The following is a 20,352-nucleotide window of genomic DNA, read 5'->3' as shown; positions in this document are numbered from 1 at the left end:
CCACACTGTTGTTGTCCCCTTGTTACTTCCTCCAGTCAGAAATTGGGCTAACTCTTTCCTGGTACTTTGGTAAATGAAAAGTTATTTATACTAAAATTATCAGTTGACAAGCTGCAAAGTGCAGGAGTCTGCAGAATTCTAGAGAGACCCCTCAAACCATAACAAACTGCATTTTTAGCTGAAAGTGCATGAGGCGCATTTATTCAGAGATTGTAACCAATGTCCCCAATATTCACATAACTCTCAGCATTTTTGTATCTAAGAAATGAGGTCTAGAAGATGCATGTCTAAATAGGCTCTGCTGACTTCTTGTAGTATACCTACAGAAACCAAAACAATTGGCATTTTTTAAAATACTCTATTTTTATCTTCTAGGGGTGCTGCACAAGTTATGCTTTTAAAGCATGTAAACTTTGGAGTCTTAACAAGCTCTTTTGAGAGGGGCTAAGTGCTAAAGAACTATGGTCAAACACTGGTATACGTCTGCTAATGTAAAGGTAGGGTAGCCCTAGATAGCCTTCCTTGCTGCCTCCTTCCAAAAATAACCATGTAAATTGACCCAGATCCCTTTTCCTAACAAGGGGCCTTCTATTTGAAAACTGAACTTGTCCAGGTCACTTCAACTCTGTAACTGCTGTACTTAAGGAATGTTGCACATACTAAATTTTGTACAACTAAGTGTGGTATATGAGAACTTGAGACTTTTTTTTATGCCTCTAATTTATGCATAAAGTGTATGAATATTGTATGTTTCCCATAAGAGTTCTGGGGTGCAGTTGCACAGCTGGTTTTGTTTTAGTTACATTTATATGAGCACTTCAGTTTGATGTAAACAAGACTGTAAGATAATATAGTATAGATAAACAGCTATTCTCAGTTGAAACTAAGATCTAGTAAATATTTAGACCTACAAATAGGACTCTAGTTTCCCTGCTGAGTAAGTACAGCACTTAAATGTGCTAGACAGTTATGATCCGACTAATTAGATACTGTGGGTGTAAACAATATTCAAGACTGTTGAAAGCTTTTAACTTTAAAGCTTTCTTCTTCCCCACTGCTGCCTCCAAACTATAGCTACTTCATTCTAGATCACAAAACCTGGGAAGTGTTGCTTTCACTCTTTTTTTTCCTAGAAAGGGAACACGTTGTTCACCAAAGAATGTTTTTTTCCCTCCTTCCCCCACCGCCCCCCATATATGCTCTGTTTAATTTTGCTGACGAGCCCTGCCTTTTCTAGGTGCATTCTTCACACTTCCCCTTTTATGAAAAGATCAGTCAAAATTTTTGGTAGGTCTTAATAATGAAACACTCTAAATCTAAATCAGGGATCAGTTTAGAATATTGGATTTTTGGACATCTTCATGGTGGTTTTCCTCTTAATTTATTTTTTTTAGCCTAAACACTTATTCGCTATTTCTTGTAGCTAGTAGTTCCATACAACTGAAGTGAAGTGTCTTTTTGGTTTTGTTTTGTTTATTTATTTAAAATAGGATTAATTTATACAGTTGTGGTGGTCGGCCTAATTGGAACTAAAACTTACGTTGGCTATAGAGGGTCTTCATATGTGTTTTGTTTTAGTGCTGTTTTATATTGCTTAAACCAGCTCTGCTTCACAAACTAATGCTGCTAATGCAATATTTTAAGTAGTATCTTTGAAGAGTTTCACATTCCAAAAAAAGTGAAGTTTTTGAGATTGCTTTGCTTTGAACCTTGGATCTTTCTTGGCAGTAACACACGCTGTTTCCAAATCACGGTTTCTGGCTGGCTTTGTAAATATGGATGGGTGGGTGGGTTGGTTGGTTTTGTTTAACCGGTATCTAACTAGTGTTTTGTTTCTTTTCAGAGATCATTCACATTAATAATAGAAGCTTGGGACTGGGATAACGAAACAAAAAATGGTGAGTGTTTATGAAGAACTTCCATATTTCACTCATCCAAAAGTGTATTTACACAATGTACAGCAAAATTGTGCACGTTTGAAACTGGAATCTTGGATTTGGGAAGCATTTTCTGAATGCATGTGTCCTGGGATATTGCATTGAAAACTGGAAGTTTACCAGGGAAAAATGTAGGTTAATAGTCACTAAAACTTCTAATGTGGCTCATTGTTAAAGGTAAATGAAACCTCTGAAAGCATAATAATCAGGGGCAGACATCCATAAGCGCACGCACACACACACACACACACACACACACAATGAATAGTAGTTCTCTGTGATAAGTGGAAAACTTGTTAGAAGCCTGATGGAAGGAAAATGTGACTCCTAGTTTTGTCAAGCTATTTGAGGGACTGGATGATGGCAAGTGAATATATTCTAGTCATTGGTTCCTGATGCCCTGTAGTTTTCAATTGTATTTCAAGACTTGCTTGTCTTTGAATGCTCTTGTTACTATGGAATTGTGCCCACACAATTGACCCCCCCCCCCCACACACACACACACACACACACACTCTCTCTCTCTCTCTCTCTCTCTCTCTCTCTCTCTCTCTTTTTCTTTGATCTCTGCAACTCCTACTTAACTAACTCTATTTCTCTCATCCTCCATCCATCAAAAGAAAGCTTACTTAAATATGATTGACCTCTCTAGCTAACGTTCACCATACTTTTGTGGTGTGATTTTTATATTTATATATAAATATTATGCAATTCCTTTTCTACGTTGTTTTTGCCCTATAATTTCATTAGTACTTCGTCACTCTTTTTGGTTTTTTAAAAAAAAAAAAAATTATTTACTAACTGGCTGGTGCAGACAACATGGGCAGGATGTCCCCTTGCTGTTTCTTGAAAAATAGAGCGTACTGTAACATTTAAAATGGACTGAGTAAACTGGTCACCATTTCTTCTCCCAATAGCATAAAAGAATCTAATTTGAACACCCTGTTTAGGAGAACATATAAATATGATACCCTGTAACTTTTTGTCTTGATTAGTGGTGCTGGGTTTTGAATGTTAAGAGTAGTTAAAGCTTCATGACTTCTATGATGGGTACTGTTAAAGCTGATTTAAATTTAGAGGAAGGTAAAAGAGAGAGGTTGGAAATCTCAAAAACTTTGGCAAAATATTTCACTTTTCAGACTAGCTCAGGGCTCCCTCCCCCCCACTTTTGTATCAGCCCATTTAAGAGGACAACCATGATTATTCAAGTAGTAGATGGATGCCTTCCTAAATGAGACCTAAAGCATAGGTTCTAGTTAAGCTTGGGTAATATGATGAAGTTAAGATTTTAGAGTAAATGCTCTAAGGCTTGATACAAACCTTTTTGCTCTAGTAACAGATATTTAAAACTCTGTGCTATATTGTATAACAAAACTAAAAGCACTTCAGCTGCACTAAAGAATGTAGTTACAAATCAAAACAGTGGTTTGATAACTTTATATCTGGGAGACCTATATTAGGGTAGCTGGCTTGCCAACGTGAACCTGACCAAAGAGAAACACTTGTCTGTTTCAGATATTAAACACTGAATTTTGTCTTGCACTGGTATCATTCCAGAATGCACTCAAAATTGGATATATTTTGAGTGATTGGATGCTAAATTGTTTTGTGCTAAACTGAAGTAATCTACTCTGTTCTCTTGGATTGGCTCTTGTGAACTTGAAACCACTAAGAATCCAGCTGGTAGTGGCACTAATAGCAGTCCATACCAATGCATTTAGGAGCATAATTAGATGTTCATTTTTTTTTAACTTCCTTAGCATCTGTAATAAGTTCATATTTGTAAGGTGCTTTGAGAACACATCTATGCGAAATATCTTTGTTAAATTCTGGCAGAACTATGTTGCTTATAGAATTGAAAATAGAATCAAGCTGATTTTAAAACTTTATATTTTGTGCTACTAGCACTAACTAAGCCAGGTTCTGCTACTAATCTGTGCTAACACTACGGTCTGTGAAAGCTCCCTGTCCCCTCCAGGTTCCAGGGATGACGACTGGAGTAGGCAGTAGTGCAGCCTGAATGGGTTCAGCTCACCTCTATCTCTGGACCATAGCTCTGTGCAAAATGGAGGAATTCAAGTGCGGTATAAATCCAGTCTCTACTTTTGAAAACTTCAAAAGATACATTTAAATCTCTAGAAGGAACTGAAGTAGCAGCCATGCAGTAAAGCTTCACACTAGCATACTCAAATTACATAGTGCTATCTGGCAAATCCCCTCAGAGGTGGAGAAGGAAAGAACTATCCATTGAGCATGCATGGAGCCCTCTACTTTCAGAGGGGGAGATGTGGTGTCACATCTAGTATACATTTGACGTGTCTTAGATATTTATAAACATGAGCTGATGAAACCTCAGTGCTTCTGTGACACTTTTGTAACTTCTTGCAATGTCTTGTACATTCAGAACTTAAAATGACTTTGAATTTTAAAGGAAGCTTAGTGGAAAGGTAATCGGTGGTTTTGGGGCCTGAGGGAATGGCTGATGTTTTTACAATCTTGTAAAACACATATACAGGAAGACTTTATTATAATAAACTTCATTGAGTCTAGAAAAACACTTGTGGACTGAGCGATAGTCCATAAGCATTTTTTGGTATCTGTCAGTGATGGAGTTTCATAACCTGTAGAAGACCACAGAATTGTCAGAATACAGTTTGCAGCGCTAAAGAAAGTGCTAATGTGTAGGCATACAAGTGCAGTTGAGTAGAGTAAATTTCCTTCATTCTTGGGTGCATGCTAATGTAGTTAGTTTGACTGACATCTGAAACCCCAAAACAAAACCTTAAATCTGAATTTGTGAAGCCGTTATCAATCCCATAACCTGACAAGGCACCAATTAAACAAAATACCAGATTTGTGAAGTGAAGCTATTTATCATCCCCTTAATGTTGTAACTCTGCAATTTAAGCTTGCTATTTTAGGGTTCTAGGAAAGACTCTTTAACATTGGAGGTTTTAAAGAACATTCTTTATCTAATGAGGCTTAGAGACCCTATTTTATAAGCAGGCCAAAAACTACCAGATCTTCTACTTGTACTTCCTGTCTTTTTCTCTTCCATCCCCTTCCCTTTTTGTGCTTTGTTTCTCTTCTGCTTCCTCTCAAATTTTCCTAGCCCAGTATCTTGTTAAAAAATTGATGCTTCAAAGAGTTGCTGTAAGCAGCATTACTTTACTTGTGATTGGAAGAAAGTGGATGTGCTGAGGTTCTTGGGTTTTTTGTTTGTTGGTTTGTTTTTTGGGTGGAAGGAACGGACAAATTGCATGGATGTAAAACTGATGTATAGGTCTAGCTTAGCTTCTCTCCTCTCAGACATAACAGGCCCTCCTGTCCACTTTCCAGCTGTCATTTGATTTAGTCTTGTCTGCAAAGGGATTAAACTGCATTAATTGTGTGCACCCTCTCATTCAGAATTAAAGTGGCCTTAATTCAGTAAACCAGTTATCATACAAGTCCCACATGGGGATTTAATGCAGTTTAACTAATCTACTTCTAATTCACACCATTAGTTAATTTGGATTAAATTTCATGAGTGGCCTCAAGTAGACAAGCCTTTAGATAGAATCATTTTCTTTTCTACTAGGAGTGGGAAGGAAGGTTGTCTTTGGCCCAGCGTAGGCCCTTAGGAAAGCAAGCTAGTGTCTGCTTGATAAAGTAGTTTGGAATTTAACTACCTGCCAGCCTCCTACTTGAGGGTCCTGGCATATTTCCTTCTTTACTGCAAGCCTCTGTGAAGAGGGGATAGACTCACATTCACTTTCCTCTCCTATAAGATCAGTCATAAAATATAAGAAGGCCAGAGGCAAAACACTGGCTGTTGTCTTCCAGATCCTCCCTTGAAGGGCTGCAAGGTCTCAGCCAGAGCCTGTGGAAGTGAGTGGTTCAGAAGAGACTAATTTCTCCAGAACCTATTTTCTGATATGGCAGAACCGTATTGAAATTAACAGCAGGTTTCTGGGTATCTATTTCCTTGCAGATGTCTGGTAGGTGGTGTCTAGGCACCAGCCAGTAACTACATTTTTGTTAATGTAAAACCCATGACAGCGGCAGATCTGGGGATAAACAGGGAAATCATTCTTCTGTTTTTTGTTTTGGTTTCTTGAGTAGGTAGAATCTATGGCACAGCTACCGATTGCAGATACAGCTATGGCATCTCTGTCAAAGCCATCTTTTGCGGGGATTCCTTTCCTAAAGACCAGGTGGGCTGCGAGGTCTAATATTAACTCAGAAGAAACTCTAAGAGCATCAGCTGCTATCATGCAAGCCTCTCTGCCACCTTTATTTTCCAAAGAAATAGGCTTATGGGAAAACTGATTTCTGATCACAGAAAAAAGTCCAATTACTATTGAGTATGGTGTCTCTTGTTTGTCTCTGTCGCATACACTTCCTTTAACCGGTAAGACTTGCAGCAAGATAAGTTTCTTAAATACCCTGCCAAGTAACCCTAGCTCAGAACTAGGAAAAGTCCCTTTTGCCAAATTTACAGAAGTAAAGTTTCGTAGGCTGCCTGGAGACTGGTTAGACAAGGTCATAAAATAAACTTTAAAAGGCAACTCCTTGATGAGATACAGGAGTTTTTGGCCTAGCAGTGGAAGAGCCATGTTAGTATTCTTCCACCACTCTTCCTTTGGATAGGCCAGCTCCTGACTACATATCGCAGTCCTTGTTTTAAAACACACATGGCATTAAGGGGCCTTCTTCATCTCTACTCTTGAAGTAGACTATGATCCTGATAACACCGGAACTCTGAGAGCTGATTAACAACTTTTTTCCTCCCTTCCCCCACCTTACCTCCTCTACTTGGCCCAGAGCCAATTCCTTGTATTTCCTAAATAAATACTTATCTAGGCTTCTAAATAATCTCTCAGGCAGGAGCTCCAGGAAGAATTCCCAAAAATGAAAATATTTTCCAGGATGGCTATAACTTATTCTGAAAGAAGGCAAAGTGGGGAATTTGGGGCATTTGAACCTCACTTCTGATTCATGAACAAAGTTCTGCATGGAAATGCTAGCAACAACTCTTCCAGAAATAATCAATATTTTAATGCCTTAACTGAATCTAATGAATGTGCACTAGCCCACTTATGTTTAATGAGGTTTCATTACCAAAGCTACTCCTTTTAGTTCAGGCCTTAAGTCAGGTGGATAGCAATACCTCGGCAGGTTTTTCCAAGAGTATATGGTGGTAGTCATTGCAGCTCTTAGTTTGTAGACACTATGTAGATTTCTCACACTTGGAAAACAGTTATCAATGCATTTTTACTTGAGCCACCATGATAGTCAGTCCTTGGGGTCATGTAGGTTCTTAACTGAGGAAGAGTGCCATTGTACTAAGCTGAAGGATAAACAACATAGCAGTTGGAGTGGATTCTACATCCTTCTACCACTTGGTTCTGTTCCTGCAGTTTAAATAAATTAAAAAAAAAAAGTGTAAATATATCTCCATGTGTACGTACTCATGTATATGTGGAGATATATATATGTGGATCTCACTGTCACTAACTTTTTCACATGTAATACCCCACACTAGGTTTTAATATGTCCTTATTTGGCTTTGAAGTTTCTTCTTTGCAGAGCTTTAGGGTGGCCCATCCGAGGTGTATATTCTGCCTATTCTGATCTGTCCATGTGCTGCAGCAGAAGAAAAAAACCCACGTAAAAGGACTTATGGGCATGTCCTTAAAGAACAGCAATAGGCAGATATTTGAACTTGTCTATCTTATAAATTCAATTTTTAATACAAGCCAGTCTCAACAGACTTAAATCGCTTTCTTGTGTGGATTTTTACTGTTTCAGATCTTCCTACTTTTTATATTTACTGCTAACTTTTTAAAAATATTTACTGGGCTGGAGGAAGTGAGCATAACTAGCCCCAAATCCTACTGAAACTTGAGCGCCTTGTCATGCTTGAACTAAACTTGCATAATTCTTGCATCTGAATTCTTTAATTTTTGAAGGGAAGATGTAGATGTCATACACTAATGACAGAACTTAAGAGGAAATGCTATTACATTGTTTTTTGGGAGGGGGCAGGACTTCTACTTCCAGAGACTATACTTCTATAGTCGTCTTCTTCTAATGTTTGAATGTCTTTTATTTGAAAAATGTTCATTCTAGTCCCACTGAAGTCCTCTAGTCTTTACCAAAGAGGTATAACTATGGCAACAGACATACAAGAGGCCCCATACTGTCACAGTGTGCTTAGCCATGATAAGGGCAACAGGGTCACAGGTCTCATGTTCATCTTCTAAGACTGCCAGCAAGACTGTTATGCTAATTATGATTGTCTATTAGTAATGGGATAGACAACACAAACCTACTTTGCATAGGGTGCTGAAACCGTGTAGTAGTAACAGTGTCATTCACTACCAGCTAGGGTGACTAAACAGCAAGTGTGAAAAATCGGGATGGGGGTGGGCGGTAATAGGATCCTATGTAAGACAAAGACCCAACAATCGGGACTGTCCCTATATAATTGGGACATCTGGTCACCCTACTACCAGCCTGGGCTGGGCTAGGTGTGAGCCATAAACCTGGAGATATGGGATTTGATCTTTCCATGTGGAAACTGTCTACTCATCTTAGCTTTCCTTTTGTGCTTTATTTTTATTTATTTGAAACATTTGGTGTTCAAAGAAAACAAATGCTAAAGTATCTTTATTTAGCACATTTTGTTATGTATGAAGTCAGTACATTCATGACCACTTCAGGGGTTGTTATAACCTCTTCACGGGAGTAAAAGTAGTATGTGCAATTTTAGATGACTTTTTTCTAGATTAACTTCAGTAAGTGATAATACCATGTGATTAACCTTTCATTTTAGGATTTTATATACATAACATCTGGAGTAGGGGAAGTAATGCTTATTATCGTTTCTAAACACTGAATGCTAGCTAAAGCTCTCTTCTGGCGAACAAATACATTAATTTTTTTTGTATTGCTTATGAAAACTTTCAATGCTGGCAATCATTAAGTCTTCTAACTATATAATATGTATAATGGTAGCAGTTCCTTAAATCTGTGTCCTATAACCCTCTTGTCGGGTGAGACTACTTAAGGCATGAAGTCCACTCAGTCCTTTAATTCACTGAGATTGCCACCTGCCATGCTTTTATTTATTTATTTATTTATTTATTTAATTTATTTTAGACTCTCTTTTCCTAGAGAAGAATATGAAAGTTACACAATGGTGAAATGCTATTCATTTAACTGTACTGGAAAAAATGAACAAGTGATAAAGTAATCCTGAATATTCCATATATTACCTTGAGTTTACTCTCTCTAATTCTAGATGTCTTGCTTCCAAATAACACATGCAGTCTCACTTTGGCACTTTTTAAGTCCTGGATTTCAAATTTTGGAGGGAGGTTCCATGAGGTGGATGAGCTTTTTACATACATAAAACAGGATTTATTGAGGGATACAATTGTATGCACCTATTTAGAGCAACCTAGCTGAACATACTATGGGCTTTTTTGTTGTTGTTTTTTTTTTTGTTTAATTACTCGTATCAGAGAACCCCTATTCCAACAATTTATTTACTGGATTTATGCAGATTTTGCAGTTTAAGAATAAAGAACAGAGCCTCATATGAAGCTAAACTTGTTGATTGACATTGTGTGAGTATGGTGTATTTGGAAGCATTGACAAAAAGCCATTTCCTATTGATTATATTCTATTTCTTAAAGTCCTATAACTTTGCGAGGCAGAGAAATAAATTTGGGGTTAGTAGCCCTTTAGCAACTTAAGTGTTTTTTGTTTGTGTTTTTGGTTTTTTTTTGTGTGTGCTGAAGGTCTTTCTAACAAATTAATACAGGAAAAAAAGTAATTTTGCGTAGTGTGCATCCGGCTTGCAATATATTAGGGTTTTTGTTTTCTCTTTATAAAAGATGAAGAGCTGTTAATAGAGAGAGTGTCGTATGCTGGTATGATCAACCCTGAGGATCGGTGGAAGACACTACCATTTAAGGGGCATGTAGCTCATTTTGAAGTGCAAATAAGAGTGAAATGTGATGAGAATTACTACAGCACGCGGTGCAATAAATTTTGCGGACCTCGTAATGACTTTGTTGGTCACTACACGTGTGACCAATATGGAAACAAAGCCTGCATGGAAGGTTGGATGGGAGACGAATGTAAACAAGGTAATACTTTGTTTACTATTTTACATAATTGTTGTTGAAACAAGAAGTCATATTGAGGTTGAATCTTTTTTAGCATGCTGCGCCAACTATACTGCCATGTGCACTAGCACAATACAAATAGATTTGCTTTGTTGTTAGAGCTGGGCAAATAATGGGTTTTTCAGTTTGCTGGCAATTCCAAAAAAATCATTTAGAATTGAACCATAAGCTAACTTGATCATTCTCTTTTCCTGGCCCAATGCCTATTCACTATCCCTATGAATGACTATGAATTGCCACTATGAATGCAAGCACTATTTTGTTGCTGGACGCTTCTTTTGCTTTTAAAAAACAACAAAATAAAAAAACCCGACTTGCTCTAGTAAGAGTGAAGTGAGACTCTTGGGCAGAATCTGATAAAGGGATCCAGTTGCTGTAGAGAGGACTTGTCTGCCTATCAAATCAGGTCTTTAAACCAGTGAATTAAATGCCCTTTTAACTTAAACTGAAGGTACTGGTTAACTTTGTTCAAGGAGCTAACTTTTTAAGAAAAAATGATACATTATAGCTTAATAACAGATTTCTAAACTGAAGAGAGCTTTAATAACATTTTACAGTACCAGATTCAGTAATACTATGTACGTTTTTTCCAGTCCTGGAAAAATGTCCTTGTAACTCTTGAAAATGAGGATAAAGCTGTTTAAAGTTTAATGTATACAAAGCTGTTAATGTTCAAGTGCAGTCCTTCTTAAATATACCTGGAATGTTCAATTTAGTCCCACAGCAGTTTTCCTCCTATCTTTCAGTGAGTAACTAGCACTAAAATTGTTTGTTTTTTCACTTATGACAGAATTAAAGTGATGAGAGAACACCAGTTTATAGCTATTTTAGCCAATATTGTATAATTTTTGAAGGTGTACTGGTCTTTAGTTCTACATTTCTTATTTTAAAAGGTTGAGTAACTTAAAATGTCTGAACCCATGTAACAAATCAAATTAATTGGTATAACATTAAAACTGTAATCCATGTTTTGTAGATCCATGCTAAACAAGAGTCTACCTCAGTTGGTTTTATAAAAACAGCTAGCTTGAAGAGCTAGAATTTTTTTTATTTTTATTTTTTTTTAAATAGTTGTGCTGTTGATGTCTGGAAGAATTAATTGAAAGGAAAAGGATGAGCAATGAATAAGCTACTCCATTATGAAATTGCTTTAATTGCTGGACTAGGAGCTAGTGTTTCTGTATTAACTGAAGTCTTACTGCCCATACTAACTGAAGTCTAAACCTTTTTTCTATTCACAGCTGTATGTAAACAAGGATGTAATTTACTCCATGGGGGTTGCAGTGTACCTGGGGAATGCAAGTAAGTATATGTACTTGGCTATTTTAGTGTGAAGGAAGAACACTGGCTTTCCAGGACTTTGCTTTTAAGAGTGATTTTAGCAATTAGGCAGTGTACATAAAATAAAAATTGGCTGGATGGGTATAGATATGGATTATATTCCGTCTATGCAATATTAAGTTGCATTTATTTCAGACTTTTAGTTTCACAGAACTTGTTACTTTCAGAGGTTGTCTGCTTCTGTGTTTGTGACTGAAGGGATTTGCCAAAAACACAGTTGGGATTAGATGAGGCACTTCAAACAAGAACCAGCACTGTGTTCTATTTAAAGATCACCTGCAATAGCAGAAAATTTATTAGCCTGCTCTAACTTTGAATATTTCTAGGTCTCCCATAGGTCTCATCCAGGTCTTCTGGAAAAACAGACAGTCTTTCACTTCAATTGGTTTTTATTTATTTATGTTTTAAAGAATGGGTTGTATGGGTAGATGGTATTTTCCCAACTCCAGCACAAAAGGTACATTCTGGATCAGTGCCAAACTCAACCCTTTTCTTGAGGTCCTATTTTTCAATTGAGATAACACTAAATAAAACACCGCCTATGCATTCTACTCCCAGCCAGGCCTGTTCTTAGTGTTTCTTGCAGGTATGTCTCAGACTCTATTTCCCTCTGGGTTGAACCACGTAACTCTACTCTGAAAATAAAAGGAAGGTGAACAGGTAGTGCCTGCCACAGTGGACATGAATTGGTTATCACTTCCATGCAGGAGTTCTAACATCTGTTAACAGGGTCGGTCAAGAGAACCAGTGCTACCTTATTGCAGCTGGCTTTGTAAATCTACTTGTCCCAACTCTTCAAAACTTGCCGCTTGTACAAGTACTCAAAAATGTTTGTGGCCAAAGCATAAGCATCAGTCTATTCTCCTGTAATTATGTACTACTTGCCAGCTTATCAAAACACTGAGTTCTTTGTTAATTAGACACATTCTTTATTTGTTAAGAAAATATCTTGCAGCTCTCAACATGAAAGTCTTGGCTGACTGAGGTTAGTTCCTGTTTTGTGGAATACAAAGAAAAAAAAGCTTGGGAGGGGAGTTATATAACCTACTAAACTTCCCCTCCCTCCCCCAAATTTTTTCTTTTCTTTTCTTTTTCTCCCTTATGACTGGAGAGGTGTTAACAGGCCGCTTACCTTGAAGGGTTCCTTGAAATATATTTTAACTACCTATGCTAAAGAATCTGTTCCACTTTGTATTTAGCTGTGATGCTCTGAGTTCTTTTCCCAGACCTGAAGAAGAGCTCTGTATAAATTCGAAAGTGTCTGTCTCCATCAGAAGTTGGTTCAATAAAAGATATTACCTCACCTATCTTGTATCCCTAATATCCTGGGATCAACACCGCTACAACAACGCTCCATACAATGTTATAAAATGCATTTATGACTTCACTGCCACCAGTTCAGACTATGACTTTGACTTGGGAAAATGACCATCAGCTTATATTGGGACTGTTCCCCAATGTGAAAACTCTTGAGGAAGAAAACTGAGCAAGTACTTTCCTGAATTTTGGTTCAGGTGGGTGGGGCATCTTCAGAGCCTTATTGATGTCCAGGTAGTGGTGGGATGTGAGAAGGCATCTAAGGGAATACCAGTTGAGATGAAAAGACAATACAAACCTAGGCTAGGTCTCCCATGTAGCTGCTCTATGCTGATGGGAGAGAGCTCTCCCATTGGCATAACTACCTCCCCCTCAACAAGCGGCGGTCGCTGTGTCGGCAGAGCATTGTCCACACTGGCGCTTTTGTCGGTGAAACTTATGTTAGTCAGCGGTGTATCTCCTCCCTCCCCCACCAACAAAAGTTTTACCAAAAAAAGTACTAGTGTAGACATACCTTGCTTTGCCTAAGGCTAATACCTTTTTTTACAAGGAGAGAGAAAAGCTAGACAGATAACCATGTAGGAGAGGTAGTGTCAGTACCCTCCTCTTGCTGAAACAAATAAAGGCTAACAGGAATGTGTTCTAGCAGAAGAGAGTGAAAGAAAATACCTTTGAAAGATTCAAAGGGGGAGAACACTTAGGACCCTAAAGATTAGGTTGAGGCTCCCGAGAGACCAGATGCTTTTGAAGGGGGATTTTTTGAAGGGGTAGCTTTAAAACTAAAGGAGGGAATCCTGTTACATATCCCCTTGGTTTCTAAAGAACATGAAGAGCTGTTTCCTTAATATTTGATATCTGTATGGCTCTTCTAAGATACCCCAGTTGAGTTAAATTTCAGAAAAGTAGAATCCCAGTTTCTTTTAAGGGCCCTGACTATAGGCTCTTCCCATTATTCTGGTCGGTCTAGTTAGTCACTCCTATATATTCAGGAAGTTTAAACAGCAGCCTCTCTTTTTCTGGAATAGAAGATAGCAGAAGACAGTTTAGGTGTAAAAATACTACAGTTGGATTGTATTCCCCCTGCCAGATTCTGGACAGATGTGAAAATACACCTAAGGTCTCAACAGAAAGTGGCAAACACTACCAATTTGGTTGTCTTAATGTACCCTCTACCCACATGCACCTCATTTGAAAGCTGCTTATGTCTACTATAAGATGCAGTATGATGTGGAGCTATCAAGTGGTGCCGTTTCCATAGAAATGGAGATAAACAATGACACCGTCAACACATGCAAGTATTTCAGTGGTCCCTTTCATTTGTTTCTTAGTTTAATGACTCTGTATTATTTCAAGACACGAAATTGGATTTCTTTGACCTCAGAGCATCACAATAACTAAAGAGTAAAACAAAATCTAATAATAAACTTGAACAGGTATCCTGGAAATGTAATAACATTGGTGACATTTCTAGTCACCATCATTATTGTCATTTTGTTTATCGTTATGATCTCTGCTGAGTTACCAAGTCTTTATTGCTTGGCACGCACATATTTCTGTGCAGGAAATCTTGTTCTGACTACAGACCCAGTTGATCATGCAGCAATTCCCTACTGGTACAGGCACAAATAAGGTCTTGTAGAAACTCAGATTCTATTGGGCCCTTGAAGAATACATGAAGTAGTTCATCACCCACACTTTTCCATCTATGTTGCAATGATTTATCTATGTGTGAAGATATCCCAGTCTTTGCCAAGATGCTCTCTTGATATAGTCTTCAAAACTGTCCTCACGTGGTGAGTGTTTGGCCAGTGACTTGTCCTTGTTGATGGCTAGATTGAGGCGCAAACAATTCAGATTTCTGTGGGTCTCCTTTCCTTTCCTGCTCTAGTCATCTACCAACTTCCTTGCTGCACAAATTGCAGCTTATCCATCACCCTCTCCCAGTTTGGCAAGATCTCTGAAGCAGTGGGCTCTTTGTCATCCCTATTTGATATTGGTGGGGAAAAAAATTCTGTAATGTTGTCAAAACAGTCACATCCTGTTAATACTTGTACAGCAGGAAGCATGTTACAGAAGTCAAGAGAGTGCTGCACAAGTTGCATGCACAGATGTGAAGTGATGCATGTCCATTGTGCTGGTAATGGCACCTATTTCAATCCATGTTATGTATGTGTTCTATTTTTGGAAAGTAGTGAACAGCAAGGACCAAAACATGTGTATCACATGACCTAATTACCATGGTTCCTTTGGTATCAGGAGACCATACTTGCACATAAAGTATGCAGAAGCATCCTTATGACCGCTTCCTGTTGAGTACCTTCTTGGGCTTCTTCAGCACCTCTGCTGATGATGGACTTTGCTGCTTTACAATTGGAAAAGCCTCCAGCTACAAGGAGTATTTGTGTTCGGTGTGCTCCTACATTATCATGTGCATTTAAACCATATATTCATGAAGGAATTTTACAAGTGACTGCTTGTTGAATGCCATATTTAGGAACTCTTTCCATGGAGGCACAGGGCGTCCACCAATCACCTGGTATCTTTTGTGGCATCTTTAGATCCTGTCTGGTGTGGTCTTTCCGCAGTTTTCGGTTACTTTGTCATATCTGTCAAAGACTTCAGTTACAGAATTAGCTTTGTCAAAATCTTTCAGGACCTGCCTCAAGTACTCAGCAGCCAGTTAATCAAATGTGTGGAATTTCTCTGGCCATCATTTGTATAATAGCCATGGCATCTCTGATGTACACCATGGTTTCTTTGTTGCATACTCCTAGCTCATGGATTCTTCCAGCTGATGCCCTAATTGAGTGTCTGGTATTCTTGTTGGTTCATCAGCATGGAAGAGGTACATAGGCACAGGTCCTATTGGGTGACTTAGAACAGTTGCTATTGAAACATAATCTCTGCATCTTGCTAAGGACAGGGCTCTGTGGAAGACCATTTTTGGACTGATAGCTACTGTGATTGTCCCTGTCTTGCCAGACTTGTATTTGGTGGTTTTGGCCACGGCAGCAAATGTTGTGATGCCAGGTTTCTTAACTGTCTGAAGAAGCTACATGTCCCATCAGAATCAGCTGTTCCTCTCTCTCAAATCTCTCCATTTGTTCTTCACCAACATCTGCTATTTTAGTAGAGACTCTTCTATGTCTGATGTCACATGCAGTCCATTAGATATGTTGATAAGCACCTTTTTGGCTGTGACTTCGTGTCAAATGGGTTTGTCATATTGTGGATGACATGGTTGGGAAGAGGTAGAACATTCTTTTCATCCCCTCTTCAGTGCAGAGTCAAGGACTTTTTTGTAGATGTATGTTTGCTGCTACTTGTTTGGCCATTTCTTTCACAGGTTTTGCATATTCATAATATAAAGCTGTGTACGTTCATCTCGAACACTGTAGCTGACCCGTACATAAGCATAACTGAATTAAAAAGCTAGTTCCTAGAATATTTCAAAGACTAGTACTGAATGCAGAGCCAGCTACAAACTAAAACCTTCTTCCAGGCAGACTACATGTTACAATGTATGTACAAAAGCTTACAAATGGAGAAGCATTACATTAGGAATTCACATACATTTATCTTCCCACTGTGCAGTACAAACTATGGGCATGCAATCTATTGCTACTGGTGCACAATCTTCAGCGTAAGCTTGATCTAGTCAGCAAATTTCAATTGGAATACAGACGCCCCCCCGATTTACGCAATCGTTCCATTCCAGAAAGCCTTGCGTAACTCAAATTTTGCGTAACTCTGAAACGTATACCGGTACGTTACACACAAATTTCTGCAACTCGAAAATCCTATTTCTGGCTTACGGAACTTTTTCCGTAAGTGCGAATTTGTGTAAGTCGGCTCTTGCGTAACCCGGGGAGCGTCTGTATAAAAAATGTTTTCCTTGCAAAATACTTTGCTAATTAAGAATATGCCATGTGAAACATTTCATGTTAGTATATTGTAAAATGTAGATATTTGCCTTTTTTCTGTATGTTAAACTTGTAATACATCATAGTTTTGGCACCTTAAGGGGTTTGGAATTAACTTAAATAGCAAAACTGTAGTCATAATCATGTTGCAGTATTTCTAGAACTTCAAAAACCGACCTTTTCTCATTTTGGATACCATTGTTTCACCTCGCCTACAGTTTTACAGCACCACTTGACAGCTCTTCTTCTGAACATACCATTGGAAAGCTTATTTTATGTATATGATGGAGGGGGGTGAGGGTGTAGATCTGGCCCTCTTTGGAGACTTGCCTCAGACCTACAACTGATGGCACCAATCCATGAAATTGGTTAGCAAATAGAGAGACTGTTAAAATCAGCGAAGGTATCAAAGATTAGTAGTAGGTCGATACTACAGTTTTTATACCCTGTTTTTAAAAAAAAAAAAAAAAAGTTGCCCTTGATCTGCATGTCCATCAGAGATATTGGACTGATCTATAGAAGTTAATACAATGACACTAAATCTCCCATTAATGCAACAAGTCTTGAAATATGTTTCTATAAATGATTTGTTACTGATTGGACAAGCCAACCTCACAGTTGGTACTTAGTGTACCTCATTCTTGCATGCTATGGCAGAAATCGGTGTATGTTAGAAAAGAACACTTTGACTAGATGGTAGAAAATTTCTATAAAAAAGTGGAGTGAATTTTAAACAAGGCTTGCAGGCGTGACCTTTTGTTGTTTACAGCCTTGCAAGGAAGACTATTTGTTTAGATGTACTTGGGATAATTGTGTTTGGAGCTATTGAATTATAATCTAAATTCCTTCTTCGGATTTTTGGACTATTGCCACCCTCATTTAACAGGTAAAAACAATGACTGCTTTCTAATTCTAAAGGGAAATGAAAAATGGGAGGAAGGCGAATGGGTGTGAGAGGCGTGGAAGTCTGCTGGTGCCAGTAGTCTGGCTCATAAACTGATTTGCCTTATTCTCAAACTTCACAATTGTTTTTATATACAGAAAAATTGCAAACTCTGTTTTTCATCTCTGATTTAGTGTGAGGATTCTAATTACAGCTTTTTACTGAAGTCGTTTTTTTGCTTTTTTTACTCTTGATATCAAGTAATTCAAAGTGATTCCTTGGACTAAGTGCTTCTGTAGAGGCAGACATTAGAACTGTAGCGGTCTGATGTAGCCATTCAGCTGGTAAATAACTAAATTCTCAGTTATGCCTTTGGCAGCAGCAGGACTGTCATCCTTATCTGCTGGAAAGCTTTCTTGCCTCTGATTTTTTTTTCCTAAGTCCTTTTGTTGGTGTTGCTTACGCTATTTATCAATGTATCTTTCTGTCTGGTTAGCAAGGTAGGGAGGAAAACAAAAATACAGGTCTTCATTTTAACTTGTTTTGGGAATCCCGATAGCAAGCCCCTGTAAAAAGTTATCTTGAGAACTAATGGTCTGATGTGTCTTGTGGTTGGGGGGTGAGGAAGAGGATTTTTCAGATTTTTATTTTCTTCTTCTCTTGAGAAAGTGGTTATTATGCTGGCACCTCATTCTAGAATAAGTGTCAAAATGGAGTTGAGCAATTTTAAAATATTTTATAGGGCATAACATATATGCAGGAATTCTACTTGGTAAGGAATGTGCTGTGCTTCAGAAATGTTTTTCCTCATGTGGGGGTGATTTTACTGCAGAGTCAGTTCAGAAGAAACAACAGTGAAAAGCTTGCTCAGATGACAGGCAAAATGACATTGATATCAAACCAATTGCTTCTTGTATAGACCGGAATCCGCTGCTAAAAACGGATAAAATAGCTAGATTTGGGACCACTAATCTGTTTTAAAAACTGGGTTTTTCTTAAATTGCAGATTAAGTGGTCTTGTTGATCAGTGACTTCACAGTACCTTGAACTGATTCACATCACAGACCATTGCTTAAAAGTTCAGGTGGTGGGGGGCAATTTGTTTTCTGGTCTGTGTGGGTGTGTGGTGTTTTTTTACAGTTTGGACAACAGCAGATCTTCAATACTAGATTGTATTGTTTGTGCTACACAGCAACGGGTTAACTTTGATGTAACAGTTAGTTAGTTGTTGAGGTAACCTTTTTCAGAGTAACTGGGCTCTGCACACCACAGTGATCCTGGATGGCCAGAGATATGGGGGAACCTAAAGGCTAGTTCTTCGAGATAGGTTATCTGAGTCTTTTGGTACCATTTTCAACGAGTTGTCAGTACACTTAATAATTTAATCTCTCATTTCCTCATGATCCACTTTGGCACGTGTTTGGAGAAGTTCCAGGTATCTCTAGTATCCGAGCTACATTGTTCCCATCTTGCCAGAATGGTAGTGCTGTGTATAAAGTTTGTGTACTTTCCTTTTGTTTGTTTTAAGCTTTTACAGAGAACCTTGCTTCAAAAACAATTTAAAGGGGCCAAATCTCAGTATTCAATATGTTGTTAAAGTGAAACTTTATCAGCATAGAACTATGGTAGGTGTATATCATGCATCTGTTTAAAAAAAAAAAATAATTTCTAAAGGATAAAGAAAAACGTGTCCTATAGAGGATGTTTAGACTGAGTCAAATGGACTAGAATGAGATTTTGGCCAGCATTGTTTATTGGGGTGGTGTCAGTGCCCCAGCTACACTTGCTTCCCCTATCCGAGGGATAAAGAGCAGATGGGCCCAATCATTCTTCATTTCCTTCTTACTGCCTGTGATTATAAGAGGGAACCCTTGGCAGTGTCCAGTGCTTTTTGCACACTATGTAATTTAGGTCCTCTCTTTGTGTGTATATGTGTCGGTATAATTAGTACTAGTGTAAATAGTACAGTTGTAGTTAGTGTAGTTTTAGGATTAGTTGTTTAAAGGCTGTTGGCTAATACAAATACAACAGTAATAATAATAAAAAAAAAGTGTTAGGGCCTTCCCTCACACCGGGGTTTAGAACCTCTGACTGAAGCAAAGTCTCCCAGGCTTCAAAACTTTCCTCTTTTTAATGTGGTTACCCTGCTGCATGCCTGGCGCTCAAGGTGCCTTTTCTGTTTTGGGGTAGAGGACCTATTCTATAAAATAATAATTAATAATAAATTCTCAAGAAGTGTTCAGTTTGGCATTCTTTCTGGAAAAGAACTCAGAAGGCGAGGGAGGCCCAATTTAAGCTCCCCTCCCCCCTTGGATCAGTCAATGAGTGCCCCCCAGATCTGGAGGGGAAAAGCCTCTAACAGACCTGAGCAGACATCACTGAGCACTCCTCATTGAGCTAGTACAATAACAGGTCTTAAAATGTGGATCCCCAATTCAGTGTCCGCTTCTAGTAACTAGATCACATTGTCTCCTAATATATAACAATTTAACTCTTAAATTAAGCAGACTCTTTATATCTATTTTAAGTAAATAACTATACATGACTATTGTTTTGGCTTGTGCAACACCATCCTGTGTACGTCATCAGAAAATTTAGTGGATTTTTTTCCCACCCACTGAATGATGCATTTTGCTTCTGTCATTAGCATCACTGAATTGGCTTTGTTTTCCTGCCATGAATGTTTTGGCTAAAATTTCTAATTGAAGTGTAAGTGCGGGAGGAGTTCTATTATTTGTCAGGAAGGTTCTGTAGGGGAAAAAATACACATG

The 20,352-nt window shown here is 38.2% G+C and overlaps 1 protein-coding gene across 1 annotated transcript in view; it reads left to right on the top strand.

Annotated features, from left to right (window-relative positions):
- Nucleotides 1-20,352, top strand: part of JAG2 (jagged canonical Notch ligand 2) — a 94,888-nt gene that overhangs the window by 37,251 nt on the left and 37,285 nt on the right. Inside the window, 3 exon segments of the mRNA XM_054026786.1 lie at nucleotides 1,844-1,898; nucleotides 9,824-10,078; nucleotides 11,359-11,419. Of these exon segments, the coding sequence (XP_053882761.1) occupies nucleotides 1,844-1,898; nucleotides 9,824-10,078; nucleotides 11,359-11,419 (371 nt within the window).

This window comes from Malaclemys terrapin, chromosome 4 (genome assembly GCF_027887155.1).
Source record: "Malaclemys terrapin pileata isolate rMalTer1 chromosome 4, rMalTer1.hap1, whole genome shotgun sequence".
NCBI lineage: Eukaryota > Metazoa > Chordata > Testudines > Emydidae > Malaclemys > Malaclemys terrapin.
Note: the sequence above shows the minus strand (reverse complement) of the source record. Positions and strands in the feature narration are given on the sequence as shown.